A 20,890-nucleotide genomic window follows, 5' to 3' on the forward strand; every position below is an offset into this window, starting at 1 on the left:
ATACTATATCCTCCTGAATTAAGACAGATTTCTGTGTATGTATAACTCCGTATTGGGCACAAATCAGAACATGTAGCCTATGTGTAAATGCAAAGTTGCCACCCAATTGCTCCCATTCAGCTAATAGTGGAGATGCAGCTAAGGTGTGTATGACTCTGAATCACCCGTAACTGCTCATAGTTGGGTATAATCGTATAATCTGTTCATGCGCATGTGCAGTGTGAAGGATCACAATATAGTACCTGCAACATTGACTTGCGTGGAACTCTAAATCAGGCCATATATCTTTAAATCTTCCCTCATCTCCTTTGTTACTTTAAGAAAGTGATGTGGGTCCTGCAGTTCTTCAATTCTCCACATACAATCACACCTGGAAATGCTTTTGAGATCCATCTTGCAGCTAGAGATCTATCCCATAGGCATTCCCAAGGGGTAAAGATCTGTCCCATAGGCATTGTATGTGGAGAATTGAAGCAGAAGTCAGGGATCTGACTGAGCATAATTAAAATCTCATGTGGATTTGAGCAAGGCCCCTTTAAGATTGGGTTGCTGATTTAAATTATTGTGGGGGATATTTATTAAAACTTGGAGAGAGTTAAAGTGGAGAGAGATAAAGTACTACTACTAACCAATTAGCTTCTGTCATTTTACAGTCTGTGTTTGAAAAATTACAGTTAGGAACAGATTGGTTGGCACTTTATCTCTCTCCACTTTAACTCCCTCCAAAATGTAATACATTTTCCTATGTGTTTTGAATTGATTGACAGGGATGTTAACTAGTGAGATTTGAGAGGTGTGTTTCATGTAATTTATAAGCAGCTGTCGGCTGGCGGTATGCAGTCAGGAAGTCGGTGGACCTAATCCCAACAGCCGGCTTCCAGACTGCTTTGTCCCAGTGAGGGTTAAATGACAGGTGTCTAAAGCTAGACGCCTGTCATTTTACTGACACCGGGAGACCGGCGCACAGCATCCCGATCGAAGTGATGCCGAGCCTGGACAGCTCCTGGGGGGGGGTTAGGTTTAGGGCTCCCGGGTGTAACTTAGGGTTAGGCAGGTGATTAGGGTTAGGCTACGGGGACAGAGGGTTATGGTTAGGCATCCCCAGGGGGTACTTAGGGTTAGGCACCCCTAAGGAGGGTTAGGGTTAGGGGGGAGGTTAGGTTAGAGATTACTTATCTTAGGTACGATCGGGATTTTCACCCATGTCGGGCAGCCGCTGTCGGGATTCCAACTGCCGGGCAGGCATCCGGCTATAAATCATACCAATTCCCAGCTGGCAGCTCTCCCTCTTTCTTCTGAAAATAATACCCGCCCACCCTATGTTGTTTTTATTGTTTGTGTTGGCAGATGCCTACAAGTTGGTAGGTGCATAGTGGTTGCAAACAAGGAGGTTAGTCCACACACTGATTCCAAACAAGAGTAGGTTTATTGAAGATAACATGAAATGGCTGATAGAAGATAAACATCAGTCAATACGATAAGCTAGTAATCTTTATTGGGCAAAGTACTGTATAGATGTACTGCACTGTGAGGCTCCAATACACACAGTGATAGGCTTGGGCACATGCATACCCTTTTATAGAGCCAAGTAAACAAGTCTTGCACCTGCAGTCTAATTGGGTTGACCTTTAAGTCTGATGAATCAGACATGTGACAAGTCATGCACTATAAACATGTGATTTTATTGTGGCTGATTAGTCATACTCAGTCAATAATGCATAGTCACTGTAAGAGACAGCTTGTAGAGTTTAACCACTTAACCATTTAATAACATATCAATAGTTTGGTGGTGGTAGAATGGCTGCATGTTTTAAATTGACATGATTTATCAATGGGTGCGCTCTCCTGATTTGATGGCCAAACATATGTCCGCTCTGAAAATTAACACAAGCCCATCTGGTTGTGCTATTGATTTCTGGAGAGCAATGTTTGATTTGTATGAGTATTTTGTTATCAATACTTCTCCGTCAGTAGTGCCAGAGTGTCTCAGTCCTTCATCCCCTTGTGTGCTCTATGTCACATTGAAAATCCCCTTTATGAGGACCCTTTGGGAGAAACTTCATGGCACAGTATGGATCCGGCAAGGTAGCTGTCTCTAAAGGAGTACTGTAATACTGCCATTGGTCACTCATCAGGAGGACTGCAAGGTATTATACATAGTAACCAGAAGAGAAGGGAACCAAGGGAGATATGAAGAGTTGGGTGTGAAGGATCAGGATCTCAACTGCACCAATCTGGCTGTATAATTGTGGGTTCTAATTTTGGAGAAAGCAGAAAAGTTGCAGGAGCTTTCAGGGATTTGCAACACTATGCACCTGAAGTATATGGAAAGAATAGTGGGAGAAGGGGAGTTCCTGGTGAAGGATTCAGCATCCAATGAAATTCACCGCATTAGTCAGGCATGAGATGATCATGATCCATTTCTTGTGAGACTGGGAAGTCCGTGCAGTTCTCATTTTATTTAAAGGATTTTATTAATTACACATTGCACAGGTGTGAATTTAAATTTTTTTGCATATGTTCATCATATTCTGAGTTGAAAGGAACTTCACCAGATCTTTCTTTCCATGAAATAGGGTGTTTCAGGGAGGAAACTGGGTGAGGACAATGTGATCACACAAAACTGCCCTGGAATGTGGAAGTGTCATGAGAGTGTTTTTGGAGTGGCATGGGTATAGAGCTAAAGTCTATGCATATGGGAAAGATACACCTATTTCTGAGGTAGTGCAAGTGCAGATACTAATAAGTAATGGGGCTTGAAGATCTCTTTCTGCTGAGGATTTTCCTGTCCACCTGCCTCTGTGTTTGTTAGTTTTGTTGTTGACTTTTTTTGTGGTGGAAAGGAACAGTAGCAGTTGCCATCTGTCTTTAGATCTTAAGATGCTCTCCCCACCAATACATGGGTTAGGCTGGTTCTACCCTACTGGAGTCAGTGGCATCACTTGCCCTGGTGTGTCTTTTCTGTCACTGGATTGGGAGTTGGATACCTTGAGTTGTGGTGATGAGATGGTTGTTGGTCCCCAATCAGGCCTAAGTGAAGTTGGTGAGCAGACAGCAATATTGCTTAATGGGGCCGTTTCTTAATTCACCACCATACTTTGACATTTTTTCCCCTGTTACCATTTAATTAATGATAAATAAAGTTGACCCTTTTGTCCCCACTAATATGCCTCTGTGTTATTATTTTATAAGTTGGTTATTATTATATTGTTATAATTGCAAGAGGAGCAGTCTGAGATCATGGCATTTATTGTATTTGAGGACTGAGAACTGGTTGTCATAATGGCAGGGAGACCCAACCCTCAAAGTGTTCCTGTTATGATAACTGCCCAGTCTGTTTAGCACTGGTTGAAGTTTCAGAGGCAGAGAAAGCTCTGCTTCTTTATTTATTTACTTACTTTAGTTTCTATATACAGTACTAGTCTGGAGGTTTTTCTATTCAGTTCAACTGGCCATTCATATAAATATTTGTACATGCATAAACCTTTGTTTTATTCATTTCATTAATTTTAATTGTTTTAATATAATCTCGCTCATCTGAAACCAGTGAAAACATTTTGGTAATTCCCAAAGTAATTTTTAAATCAATCTTTCATAGATTATGGCTATAATATACCTAACACTAAGAAGTCTGTAATTTTGGCGAGGGTTAGAGAACTGGTGATTTATAAGTCACTCTGCCTTTATTAGATTTGTTGAATAGCAAGGCATCCTATAAATCACTCAAAAATAGTGATGTTTTCACTTTTTCTGCCAACTGACCTTTAGTATAGTAGATTACCCCAATATATGAGTGTTATAGGGAAGAAGAGTTATTTCTGCACTACAGCAAATCCGGGATTTATATGAGCTTAATCAGGAAATCTGATTATTGGGTAATTACTTCACTTCCTACATAATGAAAGCAACTAAAACAAAGCACTGTCAAATTACCAGGACATTTCCTGAAGAGTGGTCAGTGTCCATTCCAAAATGCCAGTGACACAGAGTATGTGAAATAAAATATTTGTAGACAATCACAAGAGATGAGAGGAAAGGTCTGCACTGTATGCTGCACATAAAATAATATACAGTAGACATGTTTGTGTTGGTTCTCTTATAGATCTCAGTAATGCACAAACACAAAACATGCACATAGACACGACAAGAGATCAGATTTCACTTAGATTAAATGTCAAAATAACCTTCCTTCCCTCCCTCCCTCCAATAAAGGCTGAATCAAATAAATGGAATTCTCCAATTGGGAATTCCTGAGATGGGAGCATGGTGTTTGAGGAGATGCATCACAAAAGCTATTGGACATACTGAGCTGAAATTTGGCTTGGACAGGTAGAACTGTTGCTCGGTGCTGAATGCTATATTTCAGGGCAAAGAAAAATAAAAAATGAGTAATTGGGAGTAATGTAAAGTTTAAACTGTCAGTTTTTTCTTCCACTTCCAGTTTGGTCAAAACTGACACTTTTCTACTTTAGTCTATAAGGGATTTTTGGGAAGGCATAACTCAGGGTAGAGGACAAATTAGGACTTGGGGATTGTTTTGTTAGGTAGCTCTTGTTCCAGTGTAGGGCCTTTTGGGGTTTAGGTAAATGAGAAAGTTAGAATTTTTAACAACTGGCCAAAATATGCCACTTTTAAAGATAGGGAGCTTCAACTCACTGTGCAAGCTCAGTAGGTGGCCTGCTACAGTGGCTTCAACTGGGAGCACTAACATGGCTGCCTTTTAGCTATGGGCCATGCACAGCAGTAAGTACAGACTGCAGGTACCTGACAGGGCTGGGTCCCATTGACTGTATATACATTAGTCAGTGACTGGTCAGGTACACCATGGGCACACACACTTGTACATGCTGGGTTTGAGAGAGCAGCGAGGCTGTCCACTGACACTGCCCCAACAGATAGTAATTCATCACGTGACCCTTTCCAATCCTCCTCACTATCCACTGGTGGGTGTGGAGGCAGAGCTTGAAGCGCCACCAACACTGAGTGCCACTGACACTGCCCCGCTAGATATTAATACACCACATGACCCTTTACAATCCTCCTCGCTATCCACTGGTGGGCGGGGTGGCAGAACTGGATCCAAGAGGATCCAGACCCAACAAGTCTTCCTGCCGACCCTCAAGCAAGTGCGTACTCCGAAAGTGTTTTTAGCAGGGCAGGGAATGTTGTGAGTGATCGACGTAGGAGGCAAGCACCCTAATATGTAGAGAAATTGGTGTTCATCAAAATGAACAACCTCCATCAAAAAAATGGGTTTGCAAGTCTGGATCTAAGTGGGGATTAACTAATTTTGAGGAAAGAAGATGATGATCTTCTTGACATCAGCAATGAGGAGGATGATGGCTATAACAATAATGATGAAATTGTCAATTACAACAGTGACGAAGTTGACCACTGATATCTAGGTCAAAATATTTTAAATATATTTTTTATTATCATTTTAAAACAATGACAGCATTTTGATTCACTTTATTTTGGTCCAAAAAAAAATTAAAACATGTCATAATAAATTTGTGTATATTTATTTTGTTGGTGCCCAAAAATAGATTAATTACTGTCTGTAATCCTACTTTTTGTATCCTCTCTTTTGCAGCAGAAGTGACAAATTCATCCAATCCACATAATTGGTAATTTTATGAGTTTGTTTGGGGGTTTAAAATTTTCAAAATGTACATTGTCTGCACATTTATAGATTCACATTTCTTCTTTTTGTTGTCACTTTTTTTTAAATAAAATGTTAAATATATATAGATAGTATAAGAAATGAAGGCTACATGATGCTCAAGTAATGGTCTACAGAGTCCTGGCTGTCAGCACCCTGAACCTCTCACCACCACCACCACCACCAGAGATGAGTGGGTGCTCCTGGTTCTGACAACATAGACATTGTAGTACATTGCACATACGGCATGCAACCTTCATTTTTCAGAAAAGGGGTGAGTAGTGGGACTAGAAAGTGATGGGGCTCTTCCCACAAGTCTACTTCAGCAGCAAAGTCAAACATTCTTAAATCTTTCTGATGAGGATGACCATAATGAAGAGACCTGGTCCCCCCAATGGTAAGGTAAGCAAACGGTATGAAGGTGACTATGAGTGTACAACTAGCTGGACAAAGACAAGACTCAGGGAGGAATTCAATTAGCAGTGGTAATTTACCGTGGGTGCAAAAGGTTGGTAGCCTCTGGTTTTAATGCTTGGGGCTATTCAATTAGAGTCCTTATCTCTTGCCTGGTAAATTACCATGTTAGCGTGCATTAACCTATAGAATTTGGGATAAGGTCCCGACCTATTGGTTAACACGGTCATGGCACCCGCAAACCCAGCTTTTTGTTTGAGCTGGCTCAGGCTTAAATAAAATTCCTCTAAAACTGCTCTAATTGAATAGATCTGCTGCTTCAATTAGCCCGCGGTAAATTGCTGTGGCTCTTTGAATTCCTCCCATATACTGTTACTAGGGGTGTTTCTATAATGGTTCCAGGGGAGGCCCACACTGCACACCCTCTACCCATATTTGTAATACTTACTACTCCGAGTCCCGGTATCAGCACTGTCAAAATTGCCTGGAAATGGCCGCCACGGCCATTATCCCAGCGTTTTGTGCATGCACAGTAGGAAATGGCCGTGGTGCCATTTTCCCAATGACCTGCGCATGCGCTGTAGACTCTGGGCACACTCTAGTGCCCAGAGTCTACTGGTTCAGCATTGCGCTCAGTGCGCAGACAGCCGCGGGTGAAAGAGGAGGGGACCCTGGACAGAGACTACATACGGGCCCTCTCCTCTCTTGAAAGGCCCCTGACTGTTACTGTGTACACATCTTGTCCACAATATGATGATCTTGTCAATCGTTCCGTAAGTACAAATAGCACTAGTGCATAAAAATTATCATTTGAAAACTAATATAAAAAATAAATATATATTAACCACAAAATCATCAAGCAAATCATTTTTTAAACATTTTTTTTATTTAATTAAAAAAATAATAGATAAGGGTAATGCCCACGGTCTGTCTTATCACCGTCTCTGTATGTGTTTTATCCTCTGTCGCTTGATTGTTTAGTTGTTACTCACATCAGAACCAGCCTTTTAGAGAAAATGTTCACATCCTTATTCCAATTACTGGCCATTATGCTGACATACAGATGTGTCCACAATCCATACACCTTTCCTAAAATCTAGCCATATGGCTAAATGTGCCGTGTCTTTGAATCTGTGAATTAGCCATGCCTTGGGATTTTTCTCAAAATTTGCTACTTTAATCTGCCACTTTATACAAATACTTTTGTAGGAAAAAATGTTTGGGGCATTAATCCAATTGCTACTCTTTGTGGAGCGACTTAACCATGATGGCATCTCGTGCCAAATGAAGCAAAAAAGGAAAGGTGTATGAGGACACATCTGTATGGTGTGAATCACTCTTTTGGCCTTGTGACCAGGAGGAGCTTTCTCCCCTACAAGCTAGTTTACTGAAGACACTTTAATTCATGCTAAGGATGGGGAGCGGGGAAGGGAATGGCATACAGGCAAAATTTGGAAGGCTGCTGCTGGGGCCTCCATTTTAATATTCTTTCTTGTCATGCCCTGGAGTGTGGACCACCATTTTAATCTTCTTGTTGTCAATGATGATTAATATTTTTTATTTATTTTTTAATTAATATCAATTTACATTGTACAGGATTATGCACCTGGGAGGTGTCAAAAGGCCAGGAGAGGGACAGGTGCTACTTCTCCTCATTACAGAATGGCAATCCAATTAAGCTACAGATGTAAGGACAATTATTAGTAGCAATTGCAACTGTCTTAATTATTGATTTGTAATAATTTGTTAATCATTTTTTCCAAGCAAAAAATATTGGACAGACACTCACTCTATGATACATCTCTTTCTTACCACAACTACCATCATTTGCTGTCATCTACAGAGGCTAGTAAGCTCTGCAGTCACCCTCAAAATGAAACTATTATATATGTGCTATTGATGCAGATCTGTTCACATTTTGTGATTCACGCAATGTTGCAAAAGCACACAATTGCATTTTTTTAGTTAATGTATTTTATTTATGCATTCAATATCAGCAAAGCGCCTATGTGCCTTGTCACAAGCACCACCTTGCTCCAGGTAACTAAATGTATTATGCTCTATCTGCTGGCAGAACCTATGGTTTTGATAGGTGTCAGTGGTGTCTGATGGAGGTCAGTCCATGTGAAGAATAGTTTAACCAGGGATTGGTTTATTAAACAGGTAGAACACAGGATGCAAGTCAGCACAGGATTAATGCAGCAGCTATACAATGCAGGAACGTACACAGTATAACAGATCCAACCCAGAGTGGGTTAGTGCAGGTGGATCTGTATTAACTGGAGAACACACCTACATACATGTGCAGTGTTGCATTAGGGGCGGGATGCATGACCCAGCAGTCCCTCTGCCGTCCTTCTGCACATGTGCAGAAGGATGCATGCTGCGAGGGATGCTGTGAGGGATCCCTCTCAGGGTGGGGGTTGTGAATTGAATCCCATAGACTTGATGCATTTGAGAAATGCGATCAGACCCTTTAAAATGCCGTTTTAGGGGTTCTGACTGCTTTTGTGACATTAGTGCATCCCGCCCTAGGTCAGAAGTCGTACATGTGATGTCAGTGCACATCCATTACTATAGCATCAGCAGCACAGAGAGCTCTGCTCAACACTATTTGCAAAATAGGATGCTAGGTCTTTCTATAGTATCACCCCATGACTGAGGCTGGATGGAGTTTCCACAGACTGCAGTAATATTTCTGTCACACAGGAGGTGCTTCATATTCCTTCAATGGATACAACAAAGGGGCCACTGTCTTACCAACTATATGAGCATATAACAAAAGGAGACATCCTCTTCCTGTATGACCTGGAACTGTATTATTTGCATATTTGCAATATGTGATGTCTATAATATTTGCATATATGTGTGTGAAAACTATGTATTTGGATGCCAACCTCTAGCTCACCCCTTTATCTTGTCTATTTTCACTGGCACATTCCTAACCTTTAATCAAGTACTCATATCACCAGTCCTAACTAAAACACCCGTTAGCACAGCCTTCATCTATAGTTACCCCCTTATTTCTCAACTCCCCTTTTCCTCCAAATTACTTCAGAAATGTCTGAACAATTGCCTACCTCACTTTATCCACTCTCTCTCCCTTCTCAGCTCTTTCCAGCTTCCCCTCACAAAAATGATCAATGATCTACTTACAGGGTCATTTCTCCATACTTATATCCGTGGACCTCTCTGCTGCTTTAAACAAAATTGCTCACCATCTTCTACTGTCTACCCTTTACTCCATTAGAATTAATGCCACAGTTCTTTCTGACCTGTTCAGCTGCAGTACTCCTTCAGCTTCTCTACTTCTGGAACATGCACCCACCCCAACTACTGCAGCATTCTATATTAACCTCCTCACACCCATCTGTCTCAACTTTAATCCTTCCTCAATACTCAAACAAGACTGATCTCGCTCTCTCACATCTCCAACACATCCACTGTACCATCCTGAAAATGTCTATACTAGTTCACCAGATCCCCAAGAATGTTATTCAAAGTACAACCTCAGCACCCTCTTAGATCAAGTTCTGATCTGCTACTTGCTTTGTCTGTGAAAGCCACTATCTTTTATATTTCTCCCATGGCACTACCCACTGTAGAATTCCCTGCCATAACTGTTTAGGGTCCTCCTCAGCCTTCACTTCTTAAAAGGCACTTTGAAAACCCACTTATTAGAGCCTATCCTACTACTGGACTACTCACTGAGACCCAAAAATCCCAATCTCCACTCTAAGCCATGCATTTTTTCTTAATTATGACCTCTTCCAACTACATTGTAAGGTTTTTTATAATCAGGGATCTCCCTATCCATAGTTTTCAGTCCTACATTTATTTTGTCTACCTTGTATGTCCCTGTTTTATGTACTGTATGATATGTTTTCTTCATTGTCTGGTGTTGTGAAGCACTCCGCCGCCTTACAAATTAAGCCCAGTAACAATAATAATTATGTAATTTTGTTTACTACATTTAACTTTAAGTGAACCATCATCTTGAACAACATATGGCGCTTAATGTAGCTGCTTACGGTCAATTAATGCACTTAGGTGTTTATATGTTTAATTAATTATAAATTATAGTTTATCAAAGTATATTTCACACATGCAAAAAAACAGTTTAAGGCTTGAAACAGTATTAACAAAGCAACAAACCTGTAAACCAATTAATGCAAGTCGGCTAAAAACAAGACAAAGTACAGGCGAAAAAAAAAATTATAGCATTAAATTTCAAAGCAAAATAATTAGCAACCTCTCTGCCACGAATATTGATTTAATATACACTGGGTAGCAGAAAGGACAGAAATTAACACTTGCTAATGAAGGATACTGAACATATGGAGAAATGTGATGAATCCCACTGGACCATTCATGTTCAAATTAGAAAGCAGCAGTACTATGCGACACTAAATCAAAAATACTACTACAACAATTCTCTAATCAAGTCTGAAATCCTGAGGGAAATACAAAAGCACAAACTAACATGTCTCTCTGTACTCACCTGCCTAAGTATCTGGGCTGCCATAACATGACTGCAGTCAAAGATAATACGGAATTCTCTACCTCTCTTCATCTCCTTCAGGAGGGGGCGGGCATCTTCAGACTCTGGTGGCAGCTGGCGAATTTTTAACCGGATGTTGTATCTGGCTGGTGCCATGATAAGCTCCTGCAAACGGATAAGACCTACAGCAACAAGAAGTCAGGAGTTGTAAATAGTGTGAAACCTCTGATCACCTTAATTTGTCTATCATGTGAATTCTGTGTAGATCACAGGATATGGTCTGTTTCATTTTAAAGTTATTACTTAACTAATAATTTTTTTAAAAACAATTCTTTCATTTAAAAATGTGCACTCAAAAAACAATTTATTTTAATTAACTAATGATTACAAATAAATATAAAATCACTTTGTTTGAAAAATGTTATTTGTAATACTTGGGGAAATATTTGAAACCTTTGAAATAGTGGACAAGTGGAGAAGTTGCCAGTAGCAATCAATCAGCTATTACTGTAGCTAGCATTTACCAAGTGCATTCTATAAAATGATATGTAGAAGTTGATTGATTGCTATGAGTAACTTCTACACATGGCCATTTCTCCATGTTCATTTCTCCACTCTTTTTTACTCTTTAGAAAATCTGATACATGATAAAAAGTATAACCAGTACTACCCAGGTGTGCCGTGAGGGGGGGGGGGGGAATGGGTCCCGCCTACTGTCCCTTCCCCTCACCGCAACTACTTAGTTAGGGCAGGGAGAAAGAGAGCTGACTGCTGCTGCAGCAGTCTCTCTCCCCAGCCCAACAGACACGCTGCTGTCACGCTGTGTGCTGGCCAGACTAGGGAGACAGGCTGCTGCAGAAGCAGTCAGCTCTCTCTTGCTCCTGGCGTTATATGCAGGGAGGGAGCCATTGTGCCCCCACCCCCGGACACCCTCAGACACTCCCAGATACATTTCTACTACTAAATGATGTATATTGTGTGCCTAATTATCATGATTGAGAACACACGCTGAAATAGACTATACCATGAATCTGGAATCTGTTTCCCTGACTTGGCCAGAGGTATCTGTGGGCCAGTGTTATGTATGGGATTTTTTTATATATGTATGATACATATGGTTTCAGTTTGCAGAAATGAATTAAAATAAAAATCTTATACATACATCTGACACTTCAATTAGACATTTCTATTTGCCTAATTCTATTAGGGATGAGAACAGAGTAGGGCTACTAGTAATCAACACTATGTGGTTGGTTAGGGTTTTCATGGTTAGGAGGCTTCTAAAACACTGAACAAGTGACATACAAGAAATTTGATTTGAACAACCCCCATGTTTGGAACTGCATAGTTTTAGAGCAGAGCGAAATCCTATGGTATTACTTCCTAACTGAGACTTATGATAAATAAACTGGTGCTAGATTATTCAAATATGTTGACTTAAGTTAAAATGGTCCCTTAACAATTTAATATGGCTTTGTTATTAGGGCTTCTTGTTACAGATAACATATGTAATTCTGCATGTATTCGCAAACATGGCCTGCTGTTGGTGCCATCATACCTGTGCTGTCATCATAGACCACTGTTGCTGACCTCCACTTTAAAAACTGCACAAGATCCAGGATTGCGTGGCTGAGAGAAGCATAGTCTGGGTACAAGTTTACGTAGAAGGAGTCTCTGTTATCTAGAGGATGGTGCTTCCATCGGACCTGGATATGTGGAACTTCTAATGCATTGCAAATAGACTGGACTGCATTGGAGGAAGAACTGTGAGATGGACCAAATATAGCAACCACTCCAAGGGCCAGCTGGTCACAAGCTGCAACAAAGAGATATTCTTACCATCAATACAGTTTAGTTAAAGTATAAACCCATGTGGGATTCAAATATTACACAGTTTTAATGCCTCGGGTTATTCAGAGTTAATTCAGACTTCAGGGAATCCTGAAAATGTTTAAATTACAATATACCTTACAGGTGCAAAAGAAGAGCTTAAAAAAGCAAAACATTACTTAATTATGAAATTCCCATATAAAAGGCCAGTACACTTCAAAAACAATTACTTATAGCATTCAACTTTCAATGGTCATTTGGGTATTTTTATAAATTGGTGCAAGAATATAATCCAGACATGACCCTGTTGTTACTAATTAAATGTAAAGAGACAACAATACCGAAACATATCAACATTGAGTATTGTGTCATTGTAAACACAATTTGCTATATAGCTGCTCAGTTCGGAAAAATACAGGGTAATGTTGTTCCTGTTTCTTAGGTCTATAAAGCATTAAACACTGTCCAATGAAATAGCATTTTAGGTGTTTTTTTGCCTTTAAAAATGAGTTAGTAACTTTCTTAAATATCAGAAGGGTGCGCCATATTAATTTTTAACCATGAAAGGATTCAATCTCAAATTATGCTATTAGGTCTAGATGTGCCTACAGTCATCCCTTATTATTTTGTCAGTTTATGTAGTGGCTGCATTAGCCCAATACTTCAATTCACCAACTTATATTTCATTTCAGCATCTACTGTATGTGGAGGCAGCACTAAAAATCAAACATATATATTAATAATAAACTATTGGACAGTTTAGCAATCTGGGTGACCGTGACACCCAATGAAACACGTCAAGTTCCTGCCACCTACTCTAGCTCCCAGACTCCTTTCTTAGCATTACACCAGATCACTGCAGCTCATCTATTAACCTGTGGACACTGCCTACAGCCCTACACTATCTGCAAGACACTTGCTAAGGACTGCATGGATTTATATTTTCACTCACTTGGTAACTACATACCTGTTAACTACTGGAACAAATAATCATTTACAGTTAGACAATCACCTTTGAGATTCCATTACTCTATTTTTATGAACCAATATTTATATATTTTATTTATTTTGTACCATGATATACAGATCTTTTGATTGTATGTGCATCTTCACCATTTTAGGATTTTCCAAAAATGTGTTTTTTTATTTCTCAGCTGTCCAATAGTTTATTCTCGTGGTATGGTATTTGTGATGATTTTCAGCTCTGTCTCCACATAAATATTATTACCACCTCCTAGTTAGATTTGAGGACTGACAACCCCCTTGACAGCTGCTAGTGACAGCGCACAGTAGTCTCTCCACCTTCTTTGCTATTTGTGTTACATTTCATTTCAGAGTTTACAAGATTTCCTTCTGTATTCTGAAAATACAACACAGTTAAAATCAACATAGTTCTATATCTGTATACTTAACATAAATGTTAAACAATCCGACTGTGGTACTTTATCTGGTTTATCTGTAAATCCTTCCAAAACAAACCCTTATGCTGGGTATACACTAGCAGCTAAATTCTGCCAATCTGATAAATGCTCTGATCCGACAGAGAGATTATCGGATCAATGTGCACCTGTACACACTAAGCAATTTCTAGCTCAGTGTGTACTTCCTTCAGATCTCTTCAATGGGATCAGGAGGTTGGGAACGAGATAGTGTTGCAGCACATCAGATCCCAACCTCCCAATCTGACAGTTGCAGAAACATTTAAAGCCATTTATCATTTTTACACACTATACAATTATTGGGCCGAGCAGCCAATTATTGGGTGATTGGCACAATAATTGTATAGTGTGTTTTCCTGGCTTTACTCTAATTAAGGTAAATAATTTATACAGATAGCATAACACATTTACCCAGTAATCAAACTGTTACATTTAAGAAGCTCTGACTGTAAGTGCTCTCTGAGGGCTATTCAATTGCCAACGTACAATGACAGACTGAAACATTGTTCAACTAGCCACCTGGAATTGCATTGTTTGCTATCATTTTGATGGACTGCGTATTATATTAAGTTAAACAACTTGGCTTCCACCAACCTTTGTGGGGTCAAATAGACTGGACATATTACACCAATTTTCTAGATATATTTTAGACACTATTATCAACACCATTTAGATCACCTCTTTTTTACCACCAATTGTGAAATAATAACCTATACAGTAGCAACACATTTGACTGTGTTGAAAGTTAAAATATGTTTTGTTTGTTTCTAGTTTATACAACATTTTATCAGACTTCTAATAGAACCCTCCCATCCCCTTTATAAATTTATACTCAAAGCCACATTCAGATTCATAAGGAAATGCGATTTGCATATTTTTATGGATTAAGGGCCTGATTCAGAGCCGCTTGTAAGCGGCCGCTCGTTCGCTCTGAGCGATGTTCACACAACTGCGCATGCGTATGGGTCATAATGCGCATGCGCAAACCAGTTATTGCGGTCGGAAATCGTGCACTCGCAAAACAGCGAGGGGCTGCTAATTTGATTGACAGAATGTACCGTTTGTGGGTGGTAACAGGGGAAGGTGCTTGAAAACGGGGGAGTAGAGATCTGAACGCAGGCATGCCAAACGGTCAAAAGTGCGTTTAATGGGAGTGCATAATTAGTAAAGGAGCGTCATCGACCACATCACTTGGTTGTCTTTTAGCCTGAACTGCTCGCAGTGATAGCGGTAAGAAAACCTACCACAAGCACTGCGAGCAGTTCAAGATACCTTTCGATGTACCCGAGTAATCTAATACATACCGGAGATGACGTGTGACGCGAACGGCAAAGGGGCGTCTTTACAAAATAGCGAGCGCATTTTTCATTCGCTCGCTCTGACATAGGCGTCAACAAACTGCAAAGAGCGAGCGCTCAATTAAAATATCCGACCCCTTTTTTTGGAACGACCGTCCGCAAATAGCATCCGGCTCTGAATCAGGCCGTAAGTTGCTTCTTTTGATTGTACATGTATGAATTTTCACCAGTCTGCCTATTTTTTCAGTCATAAATGTGGCTTGCAATTGTGTACATTTCGGGGTGATGAGACCAGGGCTGGAATTGGCATGCAGTTTTGGAGAACAGGTGTGCAGTTGCAGACAAAGAATTGTAAGGGTGTGGTGTGGGCGTGTAGTTGCACTCTGTGACTAAAATGGCCACCAAAAAGTCTCAATTGTAGCCTCCTGGAAGGGTCTAAGTTGCGGGTGCACTGACCCTGGTGTAAGTGCAATGTTGATAAGGATGATTGCCTGCTATTGATCACACAATGTGAAAACACAAGCATTTATGCAAAACCCCTAAAACTGCTGCAATACTGTTTTAAAAGCCTTAAATACTTAAGAGCACACTAATTTTACACAAATAAAGAGTGTTTCATATTCAAGTGGGATAGGAGCAGTCTGTACAGTATATACATTTTTGAGGGTCGTCAATAAATTAAATTAAATTGCGTATTTTTGTCATTGGTGTTTATATGTTACAATCCACTTGGGTACTTATTATCTGCTCTGACCATTAACTGCACTGTATTTCCATTGATACTGTGATCTTCAGCCATTTTAGAACTCACAGAGTAGCTATGCCTCCACTAATAATCCAGCTGCATCAGCCCCAGGTACAATAAGAGGGGGAAGTCACAGCCAAAGTCCCAGCTGGAGACTTGCATATGCGGCTTGTTAGAGAGAAATGCACTACTGCAATACTGCATTACTTAGCTCCTGCTAGAGACCTGATTACAGCTGTCATAGCCACCATTACTGTTACCACTGTTAACTTGTATGTGCTTACTGTGTATACCGCTGTCACCTCTGTTTACTCTGTGTACACCGTTGTTACCACAATAAACCATCCAGCCTGGTTAAGGACATTTGTGTGGACTAACCTCCATTTCACATTCTGCTGCCACCTATTCTGACAATATATGTTCCACCAATAGGTTATAATAATACAGCTGACTCTGAATAGGTTGCAAAGTTGCAGATTGTTTTATGGACACATAATTATGCGTCTGTCACAGAATAAGGTCCTCAATCTCCACGCTATAAAATACGGCCTTCCCAGTTTTCTGTGACATTTTTTCAACAATATTTTCAGCTTTAATAAGTGTTTTCTTAGTCAAAGACCTCTTCAAACTGTCATTTTGCTAATTTATTGATCGCCCTGCTGAATAAGTGTCTTCTAATAGAAAGATTGAGCAATGTGTGCTTGCTTAGAAAGTGCTTACTCATCTTCATCAAATTCCCTACATTTGCCAACATATTCTTAAATTATGATAGTTTTAACATAAATTATATTTAAAATAAACAAGACAGTAGGCTCTTAATACCATGACAGTCACTTTCTCAAAAGTACATATTATTCCTTGTGAACTAGCAATGCCCACTCCATTAATGTGCACAGGAAGCAATGTAAAAGTTAAGCTAAAACTAATCAGTTTTCAGCCTGCTACTTTACATGTAATATCAGTCATTTGTACAGTAGCATGACTGTGAAAAATTGGACTGCAGTAGGACCAGAGAGAATGCTGAGCAGCATCAGCAGGAGTCTCCTCTCCTCCGCCTGTATGGGGGTGGGTGGGAGTGGTCACACTGATCACGCCCCCCCTTGGATTTGCCCCTGGCTGAGGGGCTTACCTCAGGGCAACTGCAAATAATTCCTTTTTTTGTTTTTTCTAAGGGGGGCATGGCCACGCCTTCCACAATTAGACCACACCCCTGAGAGTAACGTGCCCTTGGTCGGCTATCTACGGCTCTGCACCTTACAAATAAACATCATTGATGATAACACATTTAGGGGCCTATTTAAATTCAAAATCTGTATTTGAAATGCAGTTGAAATGTGAAATAATTACCTCTCACTGGATATTCAACGATATCACCTGAATTTAGCTTGCAAGAAAGCCTTGTCCAGGTGTAGAAGGAGAACGCAGCCTTCCACAATTGTTTATTGCTGCATCCTGCTTTTGTATTTTACAAAAGTCTTAAGTTTCCAGAAATTGAAATTGGTGTGTGCACATCTACCAGTTTTACACCAGGCATATGCCGCAGGTCAATTTTAGTGTCCAGCCCCAGCATTAGCAATAGCATCGGCGTACACCCGTGCAGTGCCAGGCATAGGAAAGCAGTGTACAGCATCACAGTCTCTATTAAAGGTATGTAAATGCTATTTTTTATATTTATTACTAAAAAAAGAAGTTAAATATTACACAAAATGTTGCAAATCACTGTTAAAAAGTGTTAAAAAGTGCACCATGGCTAGAACAGCCTTGTATACTAAATTTAAGTATAACTAATCATCATTATATTTACAGTAAAGTATACTATATATTTGATGCATATATATGATGCAAATATCCCAGGATCTGTTCTGTGATGGTGAGCTGCTTGCCAGATAATTAATTGCAGTTCAATAATCACTTAATAGTGTTGGTTCAGTTGTGCTTGGAGGAGGCAGGGCAGAGGTGGAGAATAGGGAGGGATCTCCATAGATCCCTCACTCCCAGTTGAAAAAAAACCAGAAGAAAGCTTCTGCTTATGCCATCTGAAAACAATCTATAATTGGAGCTTGGTAATTCTAGGCAGACCACATTTCCCATTAAAGGTATGGTAAATAATGTCAGCATCCAGAAATGATGTGATTTTTAGGACATGAAGAATTGTCTGATATCTCATTGAAAAGCCCTTTGATAAATTCTAGAGATACTTAACTTTTATGAAAAGTGTTCACAAAATAGTAGTGCGCACATGACTGATTAATATTCCCCATAGAGAGGAGCACCTTTTAGGCAAAATTTGGTGCAAATGAACGTTTTCAGCAGAACAGGCTTTTTTTTAAATATATGAAGTTTCTGTGATAAAATCTTTTAGTTAGGCTTTTGATTTGCCAATCTTCCATATGCCCTGATTCTGCCCTGTCCTTATTTTATTGTATGCTATATTTGATGGAATTTATAATCTTTAAATAGAGCTGGTAAAATTGACAATCACTGCATTGTGCTCTGAGATGGCATTTGAATTTCAAAATGTTAGGAGCAATTCAGCTCGGATTATAAGACCAAGTTCAGCTGAAGAAACATCTGAAATTAAACAGCCAAATGGTGATTGCGTTAAACAGTCAACAGAACAGTTTTTAAAAATTATCTCATCTTTAAACATAGACTACTACAAATCACAGTTGAGTTTTGGAAAGTAAGTGCATTTATCTTCTTGCCTAAGCAAATGGCTGAATGCCTGATCTGCTGGGATGCCTCCGGATGAGTAGTGATGTCAGAGACCAGAGGGAGTAAGAAAGTTGCAGAAGTATTGCAGTTGACTTAAATGGCACATTTGGGTAAATAGTTTTAATTACATTTCAATATTATATGAGCTATACTAAATTAATGATATTGTTGATGACTTTCCAAAAATATCTTTTTTTGTCTGAGAGGAGAGCAAAGTAGTAGTGTCTTGTCTTTTTGTGGCAGTCACAGCAGATATTTCTGCATTACTTCTATGAAAATCTGTGCTTCATCCCTAGTCACAGGCTTGACTCGATCAATAAACTGTCCTACTATTCATGTTACAAATGCTTTGAGCTGCAGTACAGGTATAATCCTGTTACAAAGAAAATTAAATTTATCACAGAATTCCAGGAGAATTGGTAAGTATACTGCTCGGTTTCTTCCAACAAGCCAAAAGCATATTGGAACAGTAAGTTGATTGACTGTGTGCATGTGTCTGTAAGAAGTATAGATAGTAGCCTCCACTGTTGAAGATAGTGATGTCAATGAATATTATTCTTTATAAAGTGAATAATGTGTGAGCTCTATTTAAAAAAACCTGTTATTTTTATTTTCAATTTTCCTTAAATGTTTATTTTGGATAACCAGTGACTTACGCTTTTCTCTAAGGAGAGTCATATCAAATAAACTCCAATTGTAATCCATATATTGAAATTTATAGTCATGGCTCCAATACCGTACAATGAGAGATATGTAACCAATCATTTACTGAGGTCCGTTAAGGGTTATTTCAGCCAGAGCAAGTGAAAGATCAATTTTTATTGCTTTTGTGATGCCCACAATAAGCACTGAGCCTATAAATTAGCTGAAAACTGACCAGACAATTAGGTAATAACCTGACCATTGAACACATCTGGGTTTTGTATAAAGCACAATATAAATCTGCAAGGATAACAATGTGACCAAGTTGTGACCTACAATACAAAGCACTTACAGTTTGTCTCTTGATCCCAAGAAAGAAAACTCGCATTTAATTTCTGGAGCTATTAATAGCTCCCTGTGGTGTTAAAAGATGGTGAATCATCTACTTTATGTAGAAACCAGCCTCTGAAAAAACATTGTTGTAATCATCTTGCGGTTTATGATATAGCTCAATCATTTATAGTTGTGTATTCATTGGCAATTCTCGGGGGAGAGTTCTCTAATTGGAGATGAGATGTGATAGCAAATTATACAGTAAGGGGCCTATTTATTATACAAATGTCTGCCTAAAATCATGCGGAAGTGGCAGTTTATACTTTATTTAAGCAGCTAGTCTATTAAGATATCTCCTGCAGACCACTGTGCCCTTTATTATCAATGGGTACTCCAGTCTGGGCCAAGCTTTGGTTTTCATAGATTGGCCCCAATAGCCACAGTAATGCCACCTTCAGATGATATTGAATGTTGTAACCCTATGGAGGGATTATGGTTAGACAGGGATCTTGTGATACATCCTGACAGCATCTTTCTTTCCCACCTAGTTGTCCTGCTAACAGATAGTTCCCATACTGTATGTAAATATAACATCAACTATATTTGCTTCTAAATTTGTTTTTGTCAAGTAATTAAATTCAAAAGCATGCTTATCAGGATCAAAGCCTGGACAGCTGACATTAAACTTTTATATTAGTTATTAATTGAAGGTAAAAATAAATGTAAGTATCTTGGCATCTTTTCTTTACTATGTTTCATTAATTCTTTGTTGTGAGACAAATTTTACAACTGTTAAACAGTTTCTGCTCTTGCCTACATGCAACCTTTTTGGGTTTAGATAATTATACATTACCATTGGGTATATAAGCTTCTTGCCCATAACAACCAATCAGATTCTAGCTATTATCTTCCAGAAGGTTCTAGATAAATGATAAGTATAATTTGATAGGTTGCTAGGGCAACGACTTCTAATAAACTGCACTTTAGTAAATATACCCCCTACAGTACACTGTTACTTTTTATGGGTTAATTAGAAGTTTGATTGTAGGCAAGCAAACAGTGACCATGTCTACTTGTAATCTAATCCAATGAAATCAGACTTGATGGCACAATGGAAAACCTGGTCAACCTATGGCCCAAATTTATGATTTTGTAAACACAGAGGAATAAATTCCAAGCAGCCAGGTTGAATAAACTAGTTTGAGCCCTCTGATTGCCTGCTGCTGCAGAGTTTTGTGGTCCCTTACTAATATACAATGATATTAAATAAATGTAAAAACTGTGTCACTAATAGTTATATAAGTGTTATAA

At 39.2% G+C, this 20,890-nt stretch overlaps 1 protein-coding gene across 1 annotated transcript in view; it reads right to left on the bottom strand.

The window, feature by feature from the left end:
* Nucleotides 1–20,890, bottom strand: part of GRIK3 (glutamate ionotropic receptor kainate type subunit 3) — a 707,216-nt gene that overhangs the window by 376,674 nt on the left and 309,652 nt on the right. The window contains exons 3-4 of the mRNA XM_088461525.1: nucleotides 12,136–12,393; nucleotides 10,578–10,759 (exon numbers count right to left, since the gene is read on the bottom strand). Of these exons, the coding sequence (XP_088317651.1) occupies nucleotides 10,578–10,759; nucleotides 12,136–12,393 (440 nt within the window). The remainder of the gene's footprint in view (nucleotides 1–10,577; nucleotides 10,760–12,135; nucleotides 12,394–20,890) is intronic.

The sequence above is a fragment of the Taudactylus pleione genome, unplaced genomic scaffold, assembly GCF_031769625.1.
Source record: "Taudactylus pleione unplaced genomic scaffold, aTauple2 ptg000007l, whole genome shotgun sequence".
In the NCBI taxonomy this organism is placed as follows: domain Eukaryota; kingdom Metazoa; phylum Chordata; class Amphibia; order Anura; family Myobatrachidae; genus Taudactylus; species Taudactylus pleione.